The 16,583-nt window shown below is 45.2% G+C and overlaps 1 protein-coding gene across 4 annotated transcripts in view; it reads left to right on the top strand.

Moving 5' to 3' along the window:
• Window positions 1-16,583, top strand: part of cfap92 (cilia and flagella associated protein 92 (putative)) — a 123,777-nt gene that overhangs the window by 1,711 nt on the left and 105,483 nt on the right. For 3 of the 4 annotated variants that reach the window (XM_078413956.1, XM_078413957.1, XM_078413955.1), the window contains exons 2-4: window positions 12,607-12,667; window positions 12,765-13,044; window positions 15,931-16,109. In XM_078413956.1, coding sequence (XP_078270082.1) covers window positions 12,635-12,667; window positions 12,765-13,044; window positions 15,931-16,109 — 492 coding nt within the window. In that variant the 5' untranslated portion in view covers window positions 12,607-12,634. Of the gene's footprint in view, window positions 1-12,606; window positions 12,668-12,764; window positions 13,045-15,930; window positions 16,110-16,583 lie in introns of those variants that run through there. The other variant, XM_078413958.1, reaches the window with a different exon arrangement.

Raw genomic sequence — 16,583 nt, 5'->3', positions numbered from 1 at the left:
CGGTAGAGAAGGAATGGGTGACGTTTCAGGTCGAGACCCTTCTTCAGACTATTATTATTATTATTATTATTATTATTATTATTATTATTGCACTATGTTTATATATTCTGTTGTGCTGGGACATATGACAATAAAACACTCTTCATTCTTGACTCTTGACAAGATCCATTCGAAGGTACAGGGTACAGTGTGGGTGGTTAAGTCCAGCCACCTATTTGTTGCACTCAAGCTTTACTTACATTGAGGGACTTGAAGCTCTCGACTGTCTGCTTAATTTGGCATGTACTCCACCTTGCTCCTTGAAATTGATGAGAAGATCTTTAATTTTGCTGCCATTGGGGACAGGTTATTATTTTGACAACAAGCCACTAAATTCTCAATCCCCTTCCTATACTATGTCCTGTCTTCGTTTGGGATCCAGCCCACTATAGTGTGTCAAAGAACACAGAGCGTAGAACAGTACAGCACAAGAACAGGCCCCGTGGCCCACAATGTGTGTGCCGAACATGATGCCAAGACTAACTCTTACCTGCCTGCTCATAATCCATATCCCTTGCATGTCCATATTTTCTATCCAAAAGTCTCTCAAATGCCAATATCACATCTGGCACAATCGCCGTCTCCAGCAGTACGTTCCAGGCCCTCGCCACCCCCTGTGGAAAAAGCTTTGCCCCTCCCCCCCTTAAAGCTCAGCTCTCTATTTTTGATTTTTCCATCCTGGGTAAAAGGTTCTGAATGTCTACCCTATCTCATCATTTTCTATTCTTCTATCAGGTCACCCCGCAACCTCCGGTGATTCAGAGTAAACAAATCAAGCCCATCCAACCCCTCCCTGTCCCTAATAATCCCTAGTCTAGGCATAATTTGGGTAAACCTCCTCTGCACCCTTTCTAAACCCTCCATGTCCTTCCTGTAATGGGGGGACTAGAACTGCATGTAATACTCCAAATACAGCCTAACCAAAGCCCGATAGAGCTGCATCAAGATTCCTGACTCTAAGACTCAATGCCCTGGCCTATGAAAACAGAAACAACTGCAAACTTGTAAATATACTTACAGTAGAATTTGGCCAGACAGTCATGCCTATCTAGGGAGTACAGTAAGGTGTGGAGAATGCAGCCTTGTTAAAGGTTGTTGAAAATTATGATGCAGGGTGTTTTACCCATCCTTACTGATTACGGCCTTTGGGCCAGGAAGTCAAGGAGGCAGTGCAGAAGGGAGTTTCCTAGTTTGCAGATGAGTTTGGTTGGTGTGGTGGTATTGAAGGCAGAGCTACAGTCAATAAGTAGGAGTCTAATGTAGATGTTTGTTACTCAGACGTTCCATGATTGAGTGTAAGGCCTGGGAGATAGCAGCTGCCATGGACCATTTGCCGCAGCAGGCAGATTGCAGTGGATGAAGGCTGCCTGGGAGGCTGGAGTTGATGTGTGCCACGACCAGCATCTTGAAGCACATCATGGTGGTGGAAGCCACACTTTACAGTTGCAATTAAGCCAAGCTATCTTACTTTTCTTTGGCACCAGTATGTCAGTGGTCTTCTTAAAGCAGGGAGGAACATCATTTTGTAGTCGGGAGAGGTGAGGTATGTCTGCGAATACTCCTAGCAGCTGGCCCACGCTCTGAGAGCATGACAGGAGAGTCCATCGAAGCCAGTCATTTTCCGCAGAGTGGCTCTCACGAAGGCCAATCTGACATCTGTGACAGTGACTGTGGGTACATGTGCACCTGAGGTGTCAGGGCCGGTGACATTGTTCCACTGACTGTGCAAGACAAGCCGAGGATGCATTGAGCTTGTCTAAGAAGAAGGCGCCATTGCTAGAGATTTTGCCCGACTTTGCGTTTGTGGCCTATTACAGCATGCAAGCCTTGCCACAATTGACTAGTGTCCATGCGGTTGGTGTGTGATTCTAGCTTGGTATGGAATTCTCGCTAGATATCCCTGACGGGCTTTATGAAGGTCAAATGTTGATTTCCCTCTCAGGTCGGGATCATGTGATTTGAATGCATCAGCTTTGGACTTCTCTTGGGAATGAATCTCAATGTTCATCTATGGTAACACTTAGACTGACCTCTTTGGCACGCAGACCTCTACACGTATCGACAATACAAATAGGTGGTATCGTAGACAGTGAAGATGATTATCAAGAATTACAGTGGGATCTTGATCAGCTGGACAAGTGGCCGAGGAATAGCTAATGGGATTTAATTCAGATAAATATGGGGTGTTGCATTTTGGGAAGTTATAGCAGGATGATGATCTTCACAGTGAATGATAGGAGTCTCTCAGTTGCCCAAGTCTAGCTTTAGGTTCATCCACCTTGTTTTCAGTAGCATGGATGTTGGCCGGGAGCATGCTGACCAGCACATCTCCCTCACTTGGCGGGCCTGGAAGTCGGTGTGTGGAATTGCCATCCCAGGAGGAGTTTGGGAGTTTGGAAATAGAGACTCAATAGAGAAATCGAGTCTATGTCAGCTTGCGGCGTCGGTCACTCTATGAGGTCAGACCCTTTGTTCAGTCAAGCCTCAGGTTTGGGATGTGAGGTCAGCCGCTCCCACCAAGTGGTGTGCTTGTCCAGTCAGGCTTCTGAGAGGCCACTAGGTTGCTGGCTTCTTCTGTAGCCATAGGTTGCTGTTCCAGTGTGGCCAGTTGGTCAAGTCAAGTCAAGTTTATTTGTCACATACACATACAAGATGTGCAATGAAATGAAAGGTCACCCACAGTCCAGCAATAGAGCAATAAAAATAAACAATTTCACACACAATCACAACCAACACAAAAAAAAAAGAAACATCCATCACAGTGAGTCTCCTCCAGTCACCTCCTCACTGTGATGGAAGGCTAGAATGTCCTTTTTCTTCCCCTGCCGTCTTCTCCCGCGGTCAGGCTGTTGAAGTTGCCACGTTCCAGTCAGGGTCTCTCCAGAAGAAGGGTTTTGTCCCATCACCCATTCCCTCGCTCCAGAAACGTTGCCTGACCCACTGAGTTACTCCAGCATTTTGTGTCTATCTTCGGTGAGGGTCTCTGTTGTCTGGGCCCAATAGCCTGATCGTGAAGTCCATGAGTATTTTCCAGCAGGCCACAGGTCTGGTTTGGGCGTGATAGGCCTCGTTCTAGCCAGCGGCGGTGGGGTCTGGTCAGACGGTCCATCGTTCCTGGTGGAACGAGGAAGATTGCCAGACCTGAAAACGGACCGATTGTTAGGAATTCTTAAAGTCTTCGAATTGAGATTTAAAAAGAGTTGAACTGCTGTAATAGATGTAAATAGCCCTGTTGGCTCACCAAGAGATTCCAAGCTCTGGTGCCTAAACAAGTCGTGGATGCTCTCAAGCCTCCTTCAAAGCGGGTAACATTCCCACAGACCCATGGAATCCCTGCACCACAATTGGTCATAATGGAGGAGGGGCATTCGGGATGGTATTGAGATCACTAAGATCCTTCACTAGGAGCAGACAGATATCCAGCGTAAATGGTGGAAATAAAACAATACCCCACCTATGACAGAATCCGTAGGCCCTACATTGGCCTTCTCAGCCACCTCAGAACTGGAGAGGAACCAAGACATCCTGAACATAATGGCCTACTTAAGAAGACAAAAGTCCTCAAACAAACTAGTATATGCTAAGATACTTTATTTCAGCATTATTAAATTTGCACTGAACAGAGAAGGACATACTGGGCAGCTGGGCAAAATCATACTAAGTTTTATGTAACATCTTAAAGGTGGAAAGAGAATTAGCAAAGTTTAGGCTGTAAGTCTGGTGCTTAGACCATGAATAACCAATAGTGAAGAATTTACAAATCGAAATGATCAAGAGATTAGAATCGGTCAAAGGTTGTCTCAAATATTGACTGGCTGAGAAAATAGAGAGGGGCAAAGCCATGTATAGATTTGAAAACAAGAAGTTTAAAATTAATGTTACATAACCAGCGACCAATGGAGGCCAGTGAATACAAGGGTAATGGCTGAACTAAGATAGACACAAATGCTGGAGTAACTCAACGTGCCAGGCAGCATCTCTGGAGAAAAGGAATAGGTGATGTTTCAGGTCGAGACCTTCAGACTGAGAGTCAGGGGAGAGGGAAACCAGGGGGATGAAAAGGTATAGAACAGATCAGAACTGGCACCGGAAAGGTGGCCCCCTCAAGGGTCCATTGTTGGCTGTGGAGGAGGTTTTAACAAAGGGACACAAACAGTGAAACTAGCAGGACAACTAGGGTTGGAGGAACAGCGCCACCTTGGACAGCTTGCAACCCAGAGGTATGAATATTGATTTCTCTCATTTCAAGTAACCCTTGCATGCCCTCTCTCTTCGCCCCCCCCCCCCCCCCCCCCCCCCACTCTAATCATCCTGCTGGTTTAACTGTTTGTTTCCCTTTGTTATCACGTCTTCCAAAGCCAACAATGGACCATTGTGGGCTCCCCCTTTCCTGGGTCATCGGTGCCGGCTCTGATTTGTTCCGTACCTTTTCATATCTCTAGTTTCCCTCTCCCCTGACACTCAGTCTGAAGAAGGGTATTGACCCAAAACTTCACCCATTCCTTTTCTGCAGAGATTCTGCCTGACCTGCTGAGTTACTCCAGCATTTTGTGTCTATCTAATGGCTGAACTATATTTGGTGCAAGTTTTAACACAGGAAGCAGTGTTTTGGATAATCCCAAGATTATGAAGGGTACAATTTGGGAGACTGACCAGAAGAATGTTAGCATAGCATCAGATGGTTTCAGTAGGCCAAGGCAGGTGATATTTTGAGATGAAAGGAAATAGTTTTGGTGATTACATTATATTAAACATAAATTTGTGTTGTATTATGGGGTTGTATTTGCAGTCTTAATTGTGTGAATTATAAAAATGCATGAAATTTGGTTATGGTTACCCTATGCAGAACAAGCCCAGAATGTGGAGAATTCTTGAGAAGAGAGTGAGCAAGTTAGTCTGGTAATCTGCCTAAAACACAATTCTGAAGTTAAGTGACTTGAAAGCTCCACAGGTGGTTTGAGTTTCTTCACGTTTTTTTTAATTATTGCACTATTTATTTAGTCTGAAGAAGGGTCTCGACCCGAAACGTCACCCATTCCTTCTCTCCTGAGATGCTGCCTGACCTGCTGAGTTACTCCAGCATTTTGTGGATAAATATCTCCGATTTGTACCAGCATCTGCAGTTATTTTCTTACACTTCCTTGCACTATTTATTTAGTTATTCTGGCACTGAGGTTAAAAGTATGAGAATCCTTTAACTGTTGACTTGTTGTGGAGAGAAGAAGAGGTCTCTGGACCCAGTTAGTGGAGAATTTGGATGAAGAAAATTCCAGTATATGAGATCAAAAGGAATATCAGTTGAAAAATGTATTATATAAGTGAGAATTACAACAATACATATGTAAATTCTAGTAATTGGATTTTGTTCTTATTTTATAAACTGCAGGGCTATTTGCATGGTCTTGACCATTTAAAATGTTAAATTCCTCTGAATGTCATTATTCATTCTGGAAATGGACATTTCCAGCAAAGCCAGCATTTATTGGGAAAATTACAGTGCGTCTTCCCCTTGAACTCCAGGTCCAGGTGATAAAAAAATATTTCCAAACTGCAGCTAAGCAGGGAGTTCCAGCATTTTGACAAAGGAAAGATAGAAACGTAGAAAATAGGTGCAGGAGGAGGCAATTCGGCCCCTCGAGCCGGCACCGCCATTCATTGTGATCATGGCTGATCATCCACAATCAGTAACCTGTGCCCAACTTCTCCCCATATCCCTTGATTCCACTAGCCCCCAGAGCTCTATCTAACTCTCTCTTAAATTCATCCAGTGATTTGGCCTCCACTGCCCTCTGTGGCAGAGAAATGTAAAGAAATGTGATAAATTACATAGTCATGATGGTACGTTTAACTTTGAGCTGATGATGTCCCATGCACCTGGCCTCTATAAATCTAGGACGTGGAATTTCTGGGTTCAAGGCTGCTGAAGAAGCCTTGGTGAGCTGTTATGGTACATCATCTATACAACAACCAGTGCATCCCTAAGTTTGAGGGTGGGTTGGCAGCAGGGGGATGGATGATTACGTTAGTCAATGGGGTACAAATCTAGTGAGATAATCTCTGCTGGATATTGTAGATACAAGGAACTGCAGATGCTGATTTACAAAAAAAGATGCAAAGTTCTGAAGTAACTTGGTGGGTCAGGCAGCATCTATGGAGAACATGGATAAGTGATGTTTGAGGTTGAAACCCATCTTCAGACGGGTCCCGACCCAAAACGTCAACAATCCGCGTTCTCCAGAAATGCTGCCTGACCCACTCAGTTACTCCAGCATTTTGTGTCTCTCCTGAATACTGTTCAGCATTTTGAGTGTTGTATCCATCAGTCAAGTGAATGATATTCAAATGCACGCCCTGGCTTGTGCATTGTGCATATAAAAGTTTTGAAAAATGACGAAGGAAGCAAATGACATATCCAATTTCCGATCTATTGTAATGGAAAAAGAGCATGATTATAACATAACATTAAAAGTAAACTAACATGAAAAACAACAGTTTAATCTGATTAAACCCCCTAATGTATTGCATGTGGCAACAGGAGCAAATTCAACATCTGTTCATCGAGCAGTCACCACAGATTTGTCAGTGGCTCAATCTAAATCAAAATCATCTGAAAGGAAGTTTTGCACTTGCCAATTCATGGCCATATTGGAAATCGTAGATTTCCAGTCTCCTGCAGGTTGCATATAAAGTTAAGCTTGATCAATACAATCCACTAATTATTTTGTAAAGGAAGGACCTGCAAATGCTGGTTTCAACTGAAGATAGACACAAAAAGCTGGAGTAACTCAGTGGGGCAGGCAGCACCTCTGGAGAGAAGGAATAGGTAACGTTTCAGGTCAAGACCCTTCTTCAGATTGAGAGTCAGGGGAGAGGGAAAGGAGAGATATAGACGGTGATATAGAGGGATATGGAACAAATGAATGAAAGACGTGCAAAAAACTAACGATGATAAAGGAGAAGGACCATTTTGTAAATACATATTTCAACTTAGCAAGCAAAATACTAAATAGGTAAAAGCCAAGAATGAGCAGATAAAATCAGGGGATGGAGGGATATGAATCACGAGAAGGAAGAGGAGTTTATTTTAACTTGCTATCATGTTCGGCATGGACATTGTGAGCCCTAGGACCTGTTCCTGTACTGTACTGGTCTATGTTCTGTTAATATAATCAGTAGGTTTTCAAAGTCCATATTTAATTATTTTTCTACCATTAAATGAAAGTCATGGATATGACAACTAAACATGGTCCGCATGCTAAACTCTTATCGTGGTTGGCAATTATTCAAGCTAACATTTCTATGTTAATTGAACAGTGCTCCCATGAAATCTTTACTCCCACGTCCAATATTCAGCAGATGTAGTAGTGTTTGAACTTTTGAAACTGTATCTTGAGATCTCCGGAAATCTGTGGAAATACCAGTTAGTGGTGATATGTAAACGTTTATTTTGGTCATGCAAGAGAATATTTTAATGGGTATTGTCAAAAATAAAATATTATTATCCAGCACTGCATTGGAGGCATTGAGTTCCAGTACTTAAAAACTCCATCCCAGCCTTACTCCCAGTATCTACCACACGATGGCACAGGCTCGAACTCCATAATAAATTTGTCAGTATAAAGAACAATTGAAACTTACCGTATAGTGAAAGGCTTGGATGGAGTGGATGTGGAGACGATGTTTCCACTAAGGCTAGAGGTCATAGACTCAGAATTAAAGGATGTTCCTTTAGGAAGGAGATGAGACGGAATTTCTTTCGTCAGAAGATGGTGAATCTGTGGAATTATTTGCCAAAGAAGACTGTGGAGGCCAAGTCAATGGATATTTTTAAGGCAGAGATATATATATTCTTGATTAGTATGGATGTCAGGGGTCATGGGGAGAAGGCAGGAGAATGGGGTTAGGAGGGAAAGATAGATCGGCCATGATTGAATGGCGGAGTAGACTTGATGGTCCATATGGCCTAATTCTGCTCCTATCACGTGACCTTATGACCTTATAAACCTCTCAACAGCACCTGCAATTCCCACTTAAATTGTGCCGTAATAAAGCAGCAAGATATTTTAGAAAACATTTGGCTTTTTGTTAAGCTGCTTCATTAGCCACCTGTATTTTAAAAATATTGTTAAGAAAGATGCACAATATAACAATCAGTAGAGTTGTGAAAATTCCTAAAGTCACTTCTGATATTGTTTTTAACACATTAGAAATTGTTTCAAGAGGGGTTCTGGGGATTTGCCAAACTGTTAATGTTGATAACATACATCTGCAGGGAGCTGGAAGCACATGCCTGTATGGCTAGAAGGCTTTTTCCAATATAGATACGGGTTCTACAATACACACAAGATTTAATTTCTATTGAGACTGGTCTGCACTTTCACCCTGCAGTTTACAAATAGTTTTGTTGGTAATTGGGCACATGAGGATTCTAAAAGAAAATAACTGCAGATGCTGGTACAAATCGATTTATTCACAAAATGCTGGAGTAACTCAGCAGGTCAGGCACCATCTCGGGAGAATCGATTTATTCACAAAATGCTGGAGTAACTCAGCAGGTCAGTCAGCATCTCGGGAGAAATCGATTTATTCACAAAATCCCATACTATTTGAAAAAGTGCCCTTGCATTTAGTCCAGCTGATAATGTGCTGCCTAAATCAGATCATGCATTTGTTGTGATTCCGTTTACTTTGGCATGGGTTAATAATCAGTTATGGCAGAAAGCAAAGAGTGTGGACAAATAGTCTTTCTCAGGCTGACTAGTTGGGTACTAGGCAGTGTTTGATTCCCAGCTATTCACAATCTATATCAACGATGTGGTTGAGGAGATTAAATGATTGCTGATGAAGTATGGGGAAATGGAACTGAAGGGATTAATCAACGATGCTGCCAAAAAGCCTCCTTCTGAGCCATTATAATTTAATGATGTCTTGATTCTATCATTCATGTCCTGAATTTGGGTCAAAAGTAGAGGGATTTCAGATATGCTGCTTGACCAGCCGAGGTTTTGTCTTGCTTTGAGAATTAATTAGTTAGGTTGGGAGCAATGTTTCTCTTTGAAGTTTCCAATCGAATAGAAAGCTGGAAGCTCTTTATATTTAACTCTATTTTGTTGGGAATTGTCTGCAGCACAAAATTACATCTTACCTTCGATGTCTCAGCACTATTTCTGAAAATTACTCAAATGCAAGCAATACTGGCAGTAAAACCAGTAAAATGTAGGAAACATGCAATTGATCAGGAAATATCCAAAGAGAGAGAAACAGGGTAATGTTTCAGATTAATGGCCTTGCACTATCCGATAAAGGTTTGATCCGAAACGTGAACTCTTTCTGCTCATATGGTGCCTGATCTGCTGAATATGTCCAGCATTATTTTTAACTCAAATATCCCTGCAGCTATGGGATTTTGCTTTTGTATTCAATCTGAACTTTGTTTATCAAATACATTAATCGGTTACCTTTCAATAATATTAGGGACTGTGAAGATTATTGGTGGCGATACTGAAGCAAATTGTGATAATGGAACCAAAAATGTTTGGCTCTCTGCACTATTGTGAAATCCCCTGATGTGTACCTGGGCACTCAGAAGTATATATATATATATATATATATGAGCGGTATGAGCGTGTTGTCTGAGTCTATGTGCCTGTGATGTTGCTCCAAGCAAGACTCTCATTGTACATGTACATGCATATGACAATGGGAAGGGAAACGGTGGTGGGATAGTGGAAGAGATGGCCGCTCACCAAGGTGGGGGACAGGGAAGTGAGAGGGAAAAAGGAGGCAGGATTCCCTATATTGGAGAATTCAATGTTCATTCCATTGGGTTGTAAGCTACCCAAGGGCAATATATTCTGCTGTTAGTCCTCAGTCTAACAATAGAGAAGGCACAGGGCAGAAAAGGTTAGTGTGGGAATGGGAAATGGAGTTAATATGGTTAGCATCCAGGTGATCCAGCAGGTCTTGTAATTGGACACAAAATGCTGGAGTAACTCAGCAGGACAGGGAGCATCTCTGGAGAGAAGGAATGGGTGACGTTTCGGGTCGAGACCCTTCTTCAAACTGTGAGTCAGGTGAGAGGGAGTGTAGTGATTTGGAAGGGTAAGGTGATCAAGGAAATGTAGAATGGATCATTGTTGGCTGAGGGGGAAGGTTACAAACAGCAAAATTAATTAGGACAGTGAAACCAGTCGGAGAACTAGGATAGGGAGGAGGGGGGTGGAGAGGGAGGGGATGCTGAGTTACTTCAAGTTAGATTTGTCAACATTCATACCGCCGGGGTGTCAGCTGTCCGAGTGAAATATGAGGTGGTGTTCCTCCAATTTGTGCTGGGGCCTGACTCTGACAATGGAGGAGGCCCAGGACAGGAAGGTCAGTGTGGGAACGGGAGGGGGAGTTAAAGTGTTGAGCAACCGGGAGATCTTGTAATTGTGTAGGAAGGAACAACAGGTGCTGGATTAAACCATAGACGCAAAGAGTTGGAGTTCCCCAGATCTTGACAATTAGGCGGGGAGGGGAGTGGTGGAGGGAGCGGTGGGGGAGATCCATTAACGCACACAGCAACTTCATAAAGTGTTCATAATACCTGGGAGTCCTCATCAAGAGGATCTGACATGGGCAACACACATTGCCGCACTGGTGGGTAAGGCAAAGCAGCGCCTTTACCACCTCAGACAGCTGAGGAAATTCAGAGTGTCTCTGAGGATCCTTCAGTGCTTCTACTCTGGGGCTGTAGAAATCATCTTGTCCGGCAACATCACAGTCTGGTTTGGGAACAGCTCTGCCCAGGACAGGAAGGCTCTGCGGAGAGTAGTGCGTTCGGCAGAACGCACCATGGGAACTACACTCGCCCCCCTGCAGGACCTATACATCAGGAGGTGCAGATCCAGAGCCAGCAACATTATGGGGGACCCCTGCCACCCCAGTAACGGACTGTTCCAGATGCTACGGTCAGGCAAACACCTCCGCTGTCACACTGTGAAAACAGAGAGGATGAGACGGAGTTTCTTCCCACAGGCCATCAGGACTGTTAACTATTATAACTCCAGGGACTAAATTTTATTTTCTGTATTAATTTTAATTTATATGCTGTAATTGTAACTTTTTTTTGTGCACAATCCGCAGGCATTGCCACTTTCATTTCACTGCACATCGTGTATGTGACAAATAAACTTGACTTGACTTGACTTGACCACCTCCAGTGAGGCGTTGCTGGGATGGTTTTACCCGTTGCTTGTTGTGGGTCTGACCCTGGCTGCGGATTGTTGCGTCGGGCTGGGCGTTGCTGTTGCTGTTGCTGTTGCCGGGCGATGGCTAGTGTTGGGCCAGTTGCCGGGCAACAGAAAGTTAGACTCAAACTCGAAGTGGGTGGCAGTGGGTGGCGGTGGGTGGCAGGAGGAGAGAGCGAGTGGTCGCTGCGCTGTTGCTCCCCCAGCCCCAGCCTCCCCACCCCAGCCCCAGCCTCCCCACCCCAGCCCCAGCCTCCCCACCCCAGCCCCAGCCTCCCCACCCCAGCCCCAGCCACCCCACCCCAGCCCCAGCCTCCCCACCCCAGCCCCAGCCTCCCCAGCCCCAGCCCCAGCCTCCCCACCCCAGCCCCAGCCTCCCCACCCCAGCCTCCCCACCCCAGCCCCAGCCTCCCCACCCCAGCCCCAGCCTCCCCACCCCAGCCCCCCCACCCCAGCCCCAGCCTCCCCACCCCAGCCCCAGCCTCCCCACCCCAGCCCCAGCCTCCCCACCCCAGCCCCAGCCTCCCCACCCCAGCCCCAGCCTCCCCACCCCAGCCCCAGCCTCCCCACCCCAGCCCCAGCCCCAGCCCCAGCCTCCCCACCCCAGCCCCAGCCTCCCCACCCCCAGCCTCCCCTCCCCACCCCCACCCCCAGCCCCCCTCCCCACCCCCAGCCCCCCCTCCCCACCCCCAGCCCCCCCTCCCCACCCCAGCCCCAGCCTCCCCACCCCAGCCCCAGCCTCCCCACCCCAGCCTCCCCTCCTCCACCCACCCCAGCCCCACCGCCAGCCTCCCCAGCCCCAGCTTCCCCAGCCCCACCCCCAGCCTCCCCTCCCCCAGCCTCCCCAGCCCCACCCCCAGCCTCCCCTCCCCACCCCCAGCCTCCCCTCCCCACCCCCAGCCTCCCCTCCCCACCCCAGCCCCAGCCTCCCCACCCCAGCCTCCCCACCCCAGCCCCAGCCTCCCCTCTCCCAGCCCCAGCCTCCCCACCCCAGCCCCCCACCCCCAGCCCCAGCCTCCCCTCCCCACCCCAGCCCCAGCCTCCCCACCCCAGCCCCAGCCTCCCCTCCCCCAGCCCCAGCCTCCCCACCCCAGCCCCCCACCCCCAGCCCCAGTCCCAGCCTCCCCTCCCCACCCCAGCCCCCAGCCCCAGCCCCAGCCTCCCCTCCCCACCCCCTGCTCCACTCAGTGGCCTTCATCTCCCCAGACTCCCTTTATTCTCATCCCACTTTTAAAAGTGTTTTGTTGTTGTTGTTTGCAGACTTTCTTTCTTCGACCTTTTCTTGCTGCTGCAGAGTTTCTTTATTTCACCTCCGTTTGCCTTGTTCAATCTTCTGAAGGTCCAGTTGCAGCTTTCGTCTCACAATAATGGACATCCAGCAACTTGTGGACAAGTACAGTGTAAGTTACAAAGAGCCCGCTTTCAACGCGCAGCGCCGCGGGTTTCCCCCCTCTGATAATAACAACATTTATGACCGTCGCGATCATTAACCCGCAGGATGGTTCGGAAGAGTTGCACTTCACTGACTCTGCGTCCACTGAACTGCCCCACATGCCGCTGGGCAGCGGCACTCCCACCGATGAAGAGCTGGGGCCACTCAGCTCTGGCGATGAACCCGGAGGAGGGAACCTATCCTACGCCGCCCGGTCGCCGGCTGCTGAGGGTCGTGTCGTCTCTGGGCAGCTTTCGTCCGATGGTTTGCCAAACGAGAGTAACTCTCCACCTGCGCCTTACCTTGTCACATTCACCTCGACTGTAACGCTCGCTGTTTCCGCTGGTACGTCGTTTAACATTAATCCAAACAAAACATCCCAGCCTGTTGTAACATGGTTACAATCCCAGTTTTATAAAACTTTACACAAACACGCAATGCTAATCCATCAACGTTAACACGAAGGAAACGTAGATTACCTGTGAAAGAAAAAATGTAAAATGCTCAATAGTAATGATTTAAGCAGTTCTGAATATTCATTTTTTTAAAAGTCTAATTACACAACTGATTGTAATTGTGTTTTATTTCTTCTCAGTTACTATATTGCCTTCTTTATCTCTAATTTTTTCACAAAGTGCTGGAGTAACTCAGCAGGTCAGGCAGCATCTCAGGAGAGAAGGAATGGGTGACGTTTCTGGTCGAGACCCTTCTTCAGACTGATCTCTAAACTCTCAAGATTCAAGATTCAAGATAGCTTTATTGTCATCCAAATTGGACGAAATTCAGTCACCCACAGTCCAACAACAAAAGCATCAAAATAGGCATCTCTAAACTAATTTTTGTTAGTTATAGATTTATGCAGCCCGAAAAAGGGCCATTCGGTCCAACCCATCCATTCTGACCAAGTTGTATTTGGCCCGCATCATTCTAAATCTTTTTCTATTCTTGTACCTGTCCAAATGGTTTTTTTTTGTTGTTGTTTACTTTAATAAACTCATGATGCAATTTCTATAAAAAGATACAAATCTTTCCCCAATTTGTCTTAGATGACTTAGATGAAGGGATTAAAAGTACCATTAGCAAATTTGCAGATGATACTAAGCTGGGGGGTAGTGTGTAATTGTGAGGAAGATGCAATAAGGCTGCAGGGTGACTTGGACAGGTTGTGTGAGTGGGCGGATACATGGCAGATGCAGTTTAATGTAGATAAGTGTGAGGTTATTCACTTTGGAAGTAAGAATAGAAAGGCAGATTATTATCTGAATGGTGTCAAGTTAGGAAGAGGGGACGTTCAACGAGATCTGGGTGTCCTAGTGCATCAGTCACTGAAAGGAAGCATGCAGGTACAGCAGGCAGTGAAGAAAGCCAATGGAATGTTGGCCTTCGTAACAAGAGGAGTTGAGTATAGGAGCAAAGAGGTACTTCTACAGTTGTACCGGGCCCTGGTGAGACCGCACCTGGAGTACTGTGTGCAGTTTTGGTCTCCAAATTTGAGGAAAGATATTCTTGCTATTGAGGGCGTGCAGCGTAGGTTCACTAGGTTGATTCCCGGAATGGCGGGACTGTCGTATGTTGAAAGGCTGGAGCAATTAGGCTTGTATACACTGGAATTTGGAAGGATGAGGGGGGATCTTATTGAAACATATGATAATTAGGGGATTGGACACATTAGAGGCAGGAAACATGTTCCCAATGTTGGGGGAACAAGGGGCCACAGTTTAAGAATAAGGGGTAGGCCATTTAGAACGGAGATGAGGAAGAACTTTTTCAGTCAGAGAGTGGTGAAGGTGTGGAATTCTCTGCCTCAGAAGGCAGTGGAGGCCAGTTCGTTGGATGCTTTCAAGAGAGAGCTGGATAGAGCTCTTAAGGATAGCAGAGTGAGGGAGTATGGGGAGAAGGCAGGAACGGGGTACTGATTGAGAGTGATCAGCCATGATCGCATTGAATGGCGGTGCTGGCTCGAAGGGCTGAATGGCCTACTCCTGCACCTATTGTCTATTGTCTATTGTCCTTCCACAAATGCTGCCTGACCTGCTATGTTTCCAGCATTTTATGTTTTTATGTTAAAAAATTAATTAAACCATCATTTGCTATAATAAAATCACAGTTTAGTTTCTTTGCTGTGATTCACCCAGAAATACCAAGAGCCTATTTCTCTACTGACATGTTTCTGTTTACAGTTGACATAGAACCGTGTGTACGATGTTTTGGATGGAACTGCAAATGCTGGTTTACACCAAAGATGGACATAAAATGCTGGAGTAACTCAGCGGGACAGGCAGCATCTCAGGACAGGAGAGAAGGAAATGGAGATGCTACCTGCCCTTCTCAGTTACTCCAGTATTTTGTGTCTAGCTACTTGTGTTTACATTGATGCAGAAAGGAATACAAACTAGAACTGTCTAATAAATAGAAATTGATTACAGGGTGTAATCCTCTTTCTACTCTTTAAATAAATGATTAACCCAAAATGCCTCACTGTAAAGTCATATAAAATCTACTTTTGGTAATAGTTGGAAAATACAAAGAGAAAAGGAAAAACAATTAGAATTTTTTTTGCATATCTTTCATTCATTTGTTCTATATCTTTCTACATCATCGTCTATATCTCTTGTTTCCCTTTCCTCTGACTCTCAGTCTGAAGAAGGGTCTCAACCCGAAATGTCACCCATTCCTTCTCTCCAGAGATGCTGCCTGTCCCGTTGAGTTACTCCAGCATTTTGTGACTGTACATGTATCCTAATCTAGTATGTGAGAAACAAATGTTCTTTGGTATTACTAAGATTTTGAAAAATAGAGTAGCTCATGACATGATGGCTATTAAATTAATTGGTTATATTTTGATTCCGTAGAATTGGGGAGGAGATGGGAGGAGAAAATTAAACTTGCGTTGGAATGGGGATTGTTCCTTGTGCATCTTTTAATTTTATTACAAATTATATTTAAATTATACTTTATGTTCAGAGACTCTGAACATTCAGACGTCTAGAATGAGATTTTCCAGTGCTAAACATTTCTTAATCGATTTCCCCCCTGTTCATCGCCAATCCATTTTATGTTTTATCAATTATCCCCTATAAAATCACTGTTAAGTACAAATCATCCAGTATGGACACCTACTGGTAAGCAGTATGCATCGATTAATTTTAGTGTTTGGCACGTTTTTTTTGTGTTTGCTTTTACCAGATTGAACAGTAAATTTTTATTAATGATGAAACATGTATTTCTTAGTAAAAGAGAGCGAAGCAAAGAAAGATAGCAAGTCTAGAGCACTGCAGATGTTGGGCGCGTTAAAAGCTCTCAACTATTTCCATATGGAAACATCACTTCTCCCAAATGCTGACCCAGCAAAATTTGACCTAGTGACTTTTGAAAAAGCTGCGAAGCTCTATACGACAAATGATTCCCAGGTAGGAGATTTTAATACGTTTTGCAGGTTTATTAATTCTGTTAAAATTTGTGTTGCTTTGGCCTCCATGAATAGCGGACTGAAATAAACATGATCTAGAATTTGCTAATGGTGAAAGCAGATGCAAATTGTCTTTCAATGGCAAATTACATAAATAGTGAGGGAGAATATGACTTCATGGCAGCACCTGGAGAATTAGTGATCCTAGACTTTGTTGTGATGATTTTATTATTCTGTGATATGGTTGAGGTCATTGAGTCAACTTCCCAGTTCCATGTAAATCAGGTACGTTCCCATGATCCCACAAACTCTGTGCAGGAAGGAACTGCAGATGCTGGTTTAAACTGAAGATAGACACAAAATGCTGGAGTAACTCAGTGGGACAGGCAGCATCTCTGGAGAGAAGAAATGAATGATGCTTTGCGTCGAGATCTGAAGAAGGATCTCAAACCGAAACGTCACCCATTACTTCCCT

Source organism: Rhinoraja longicauda, chromosome 17, assembly GCF_053455715.1.
Source record: "Rhinoraja longicauda isolate Sanriku21f chromosome 17, sRhiLon1.1, whole genome shotgun sequence".
NCBI lineage: Eukaryota > Metazoa > Chordata > Chondrichthyes > Rajiformes > Arhynchobatidae > Rhinoraja > Rhinoraja longicauda.
The sequence above is the reverse complement of the archived record's forward strand: the minus strand, read 5'-3'. Positions and strand labels throughout refer to the sequence as shown.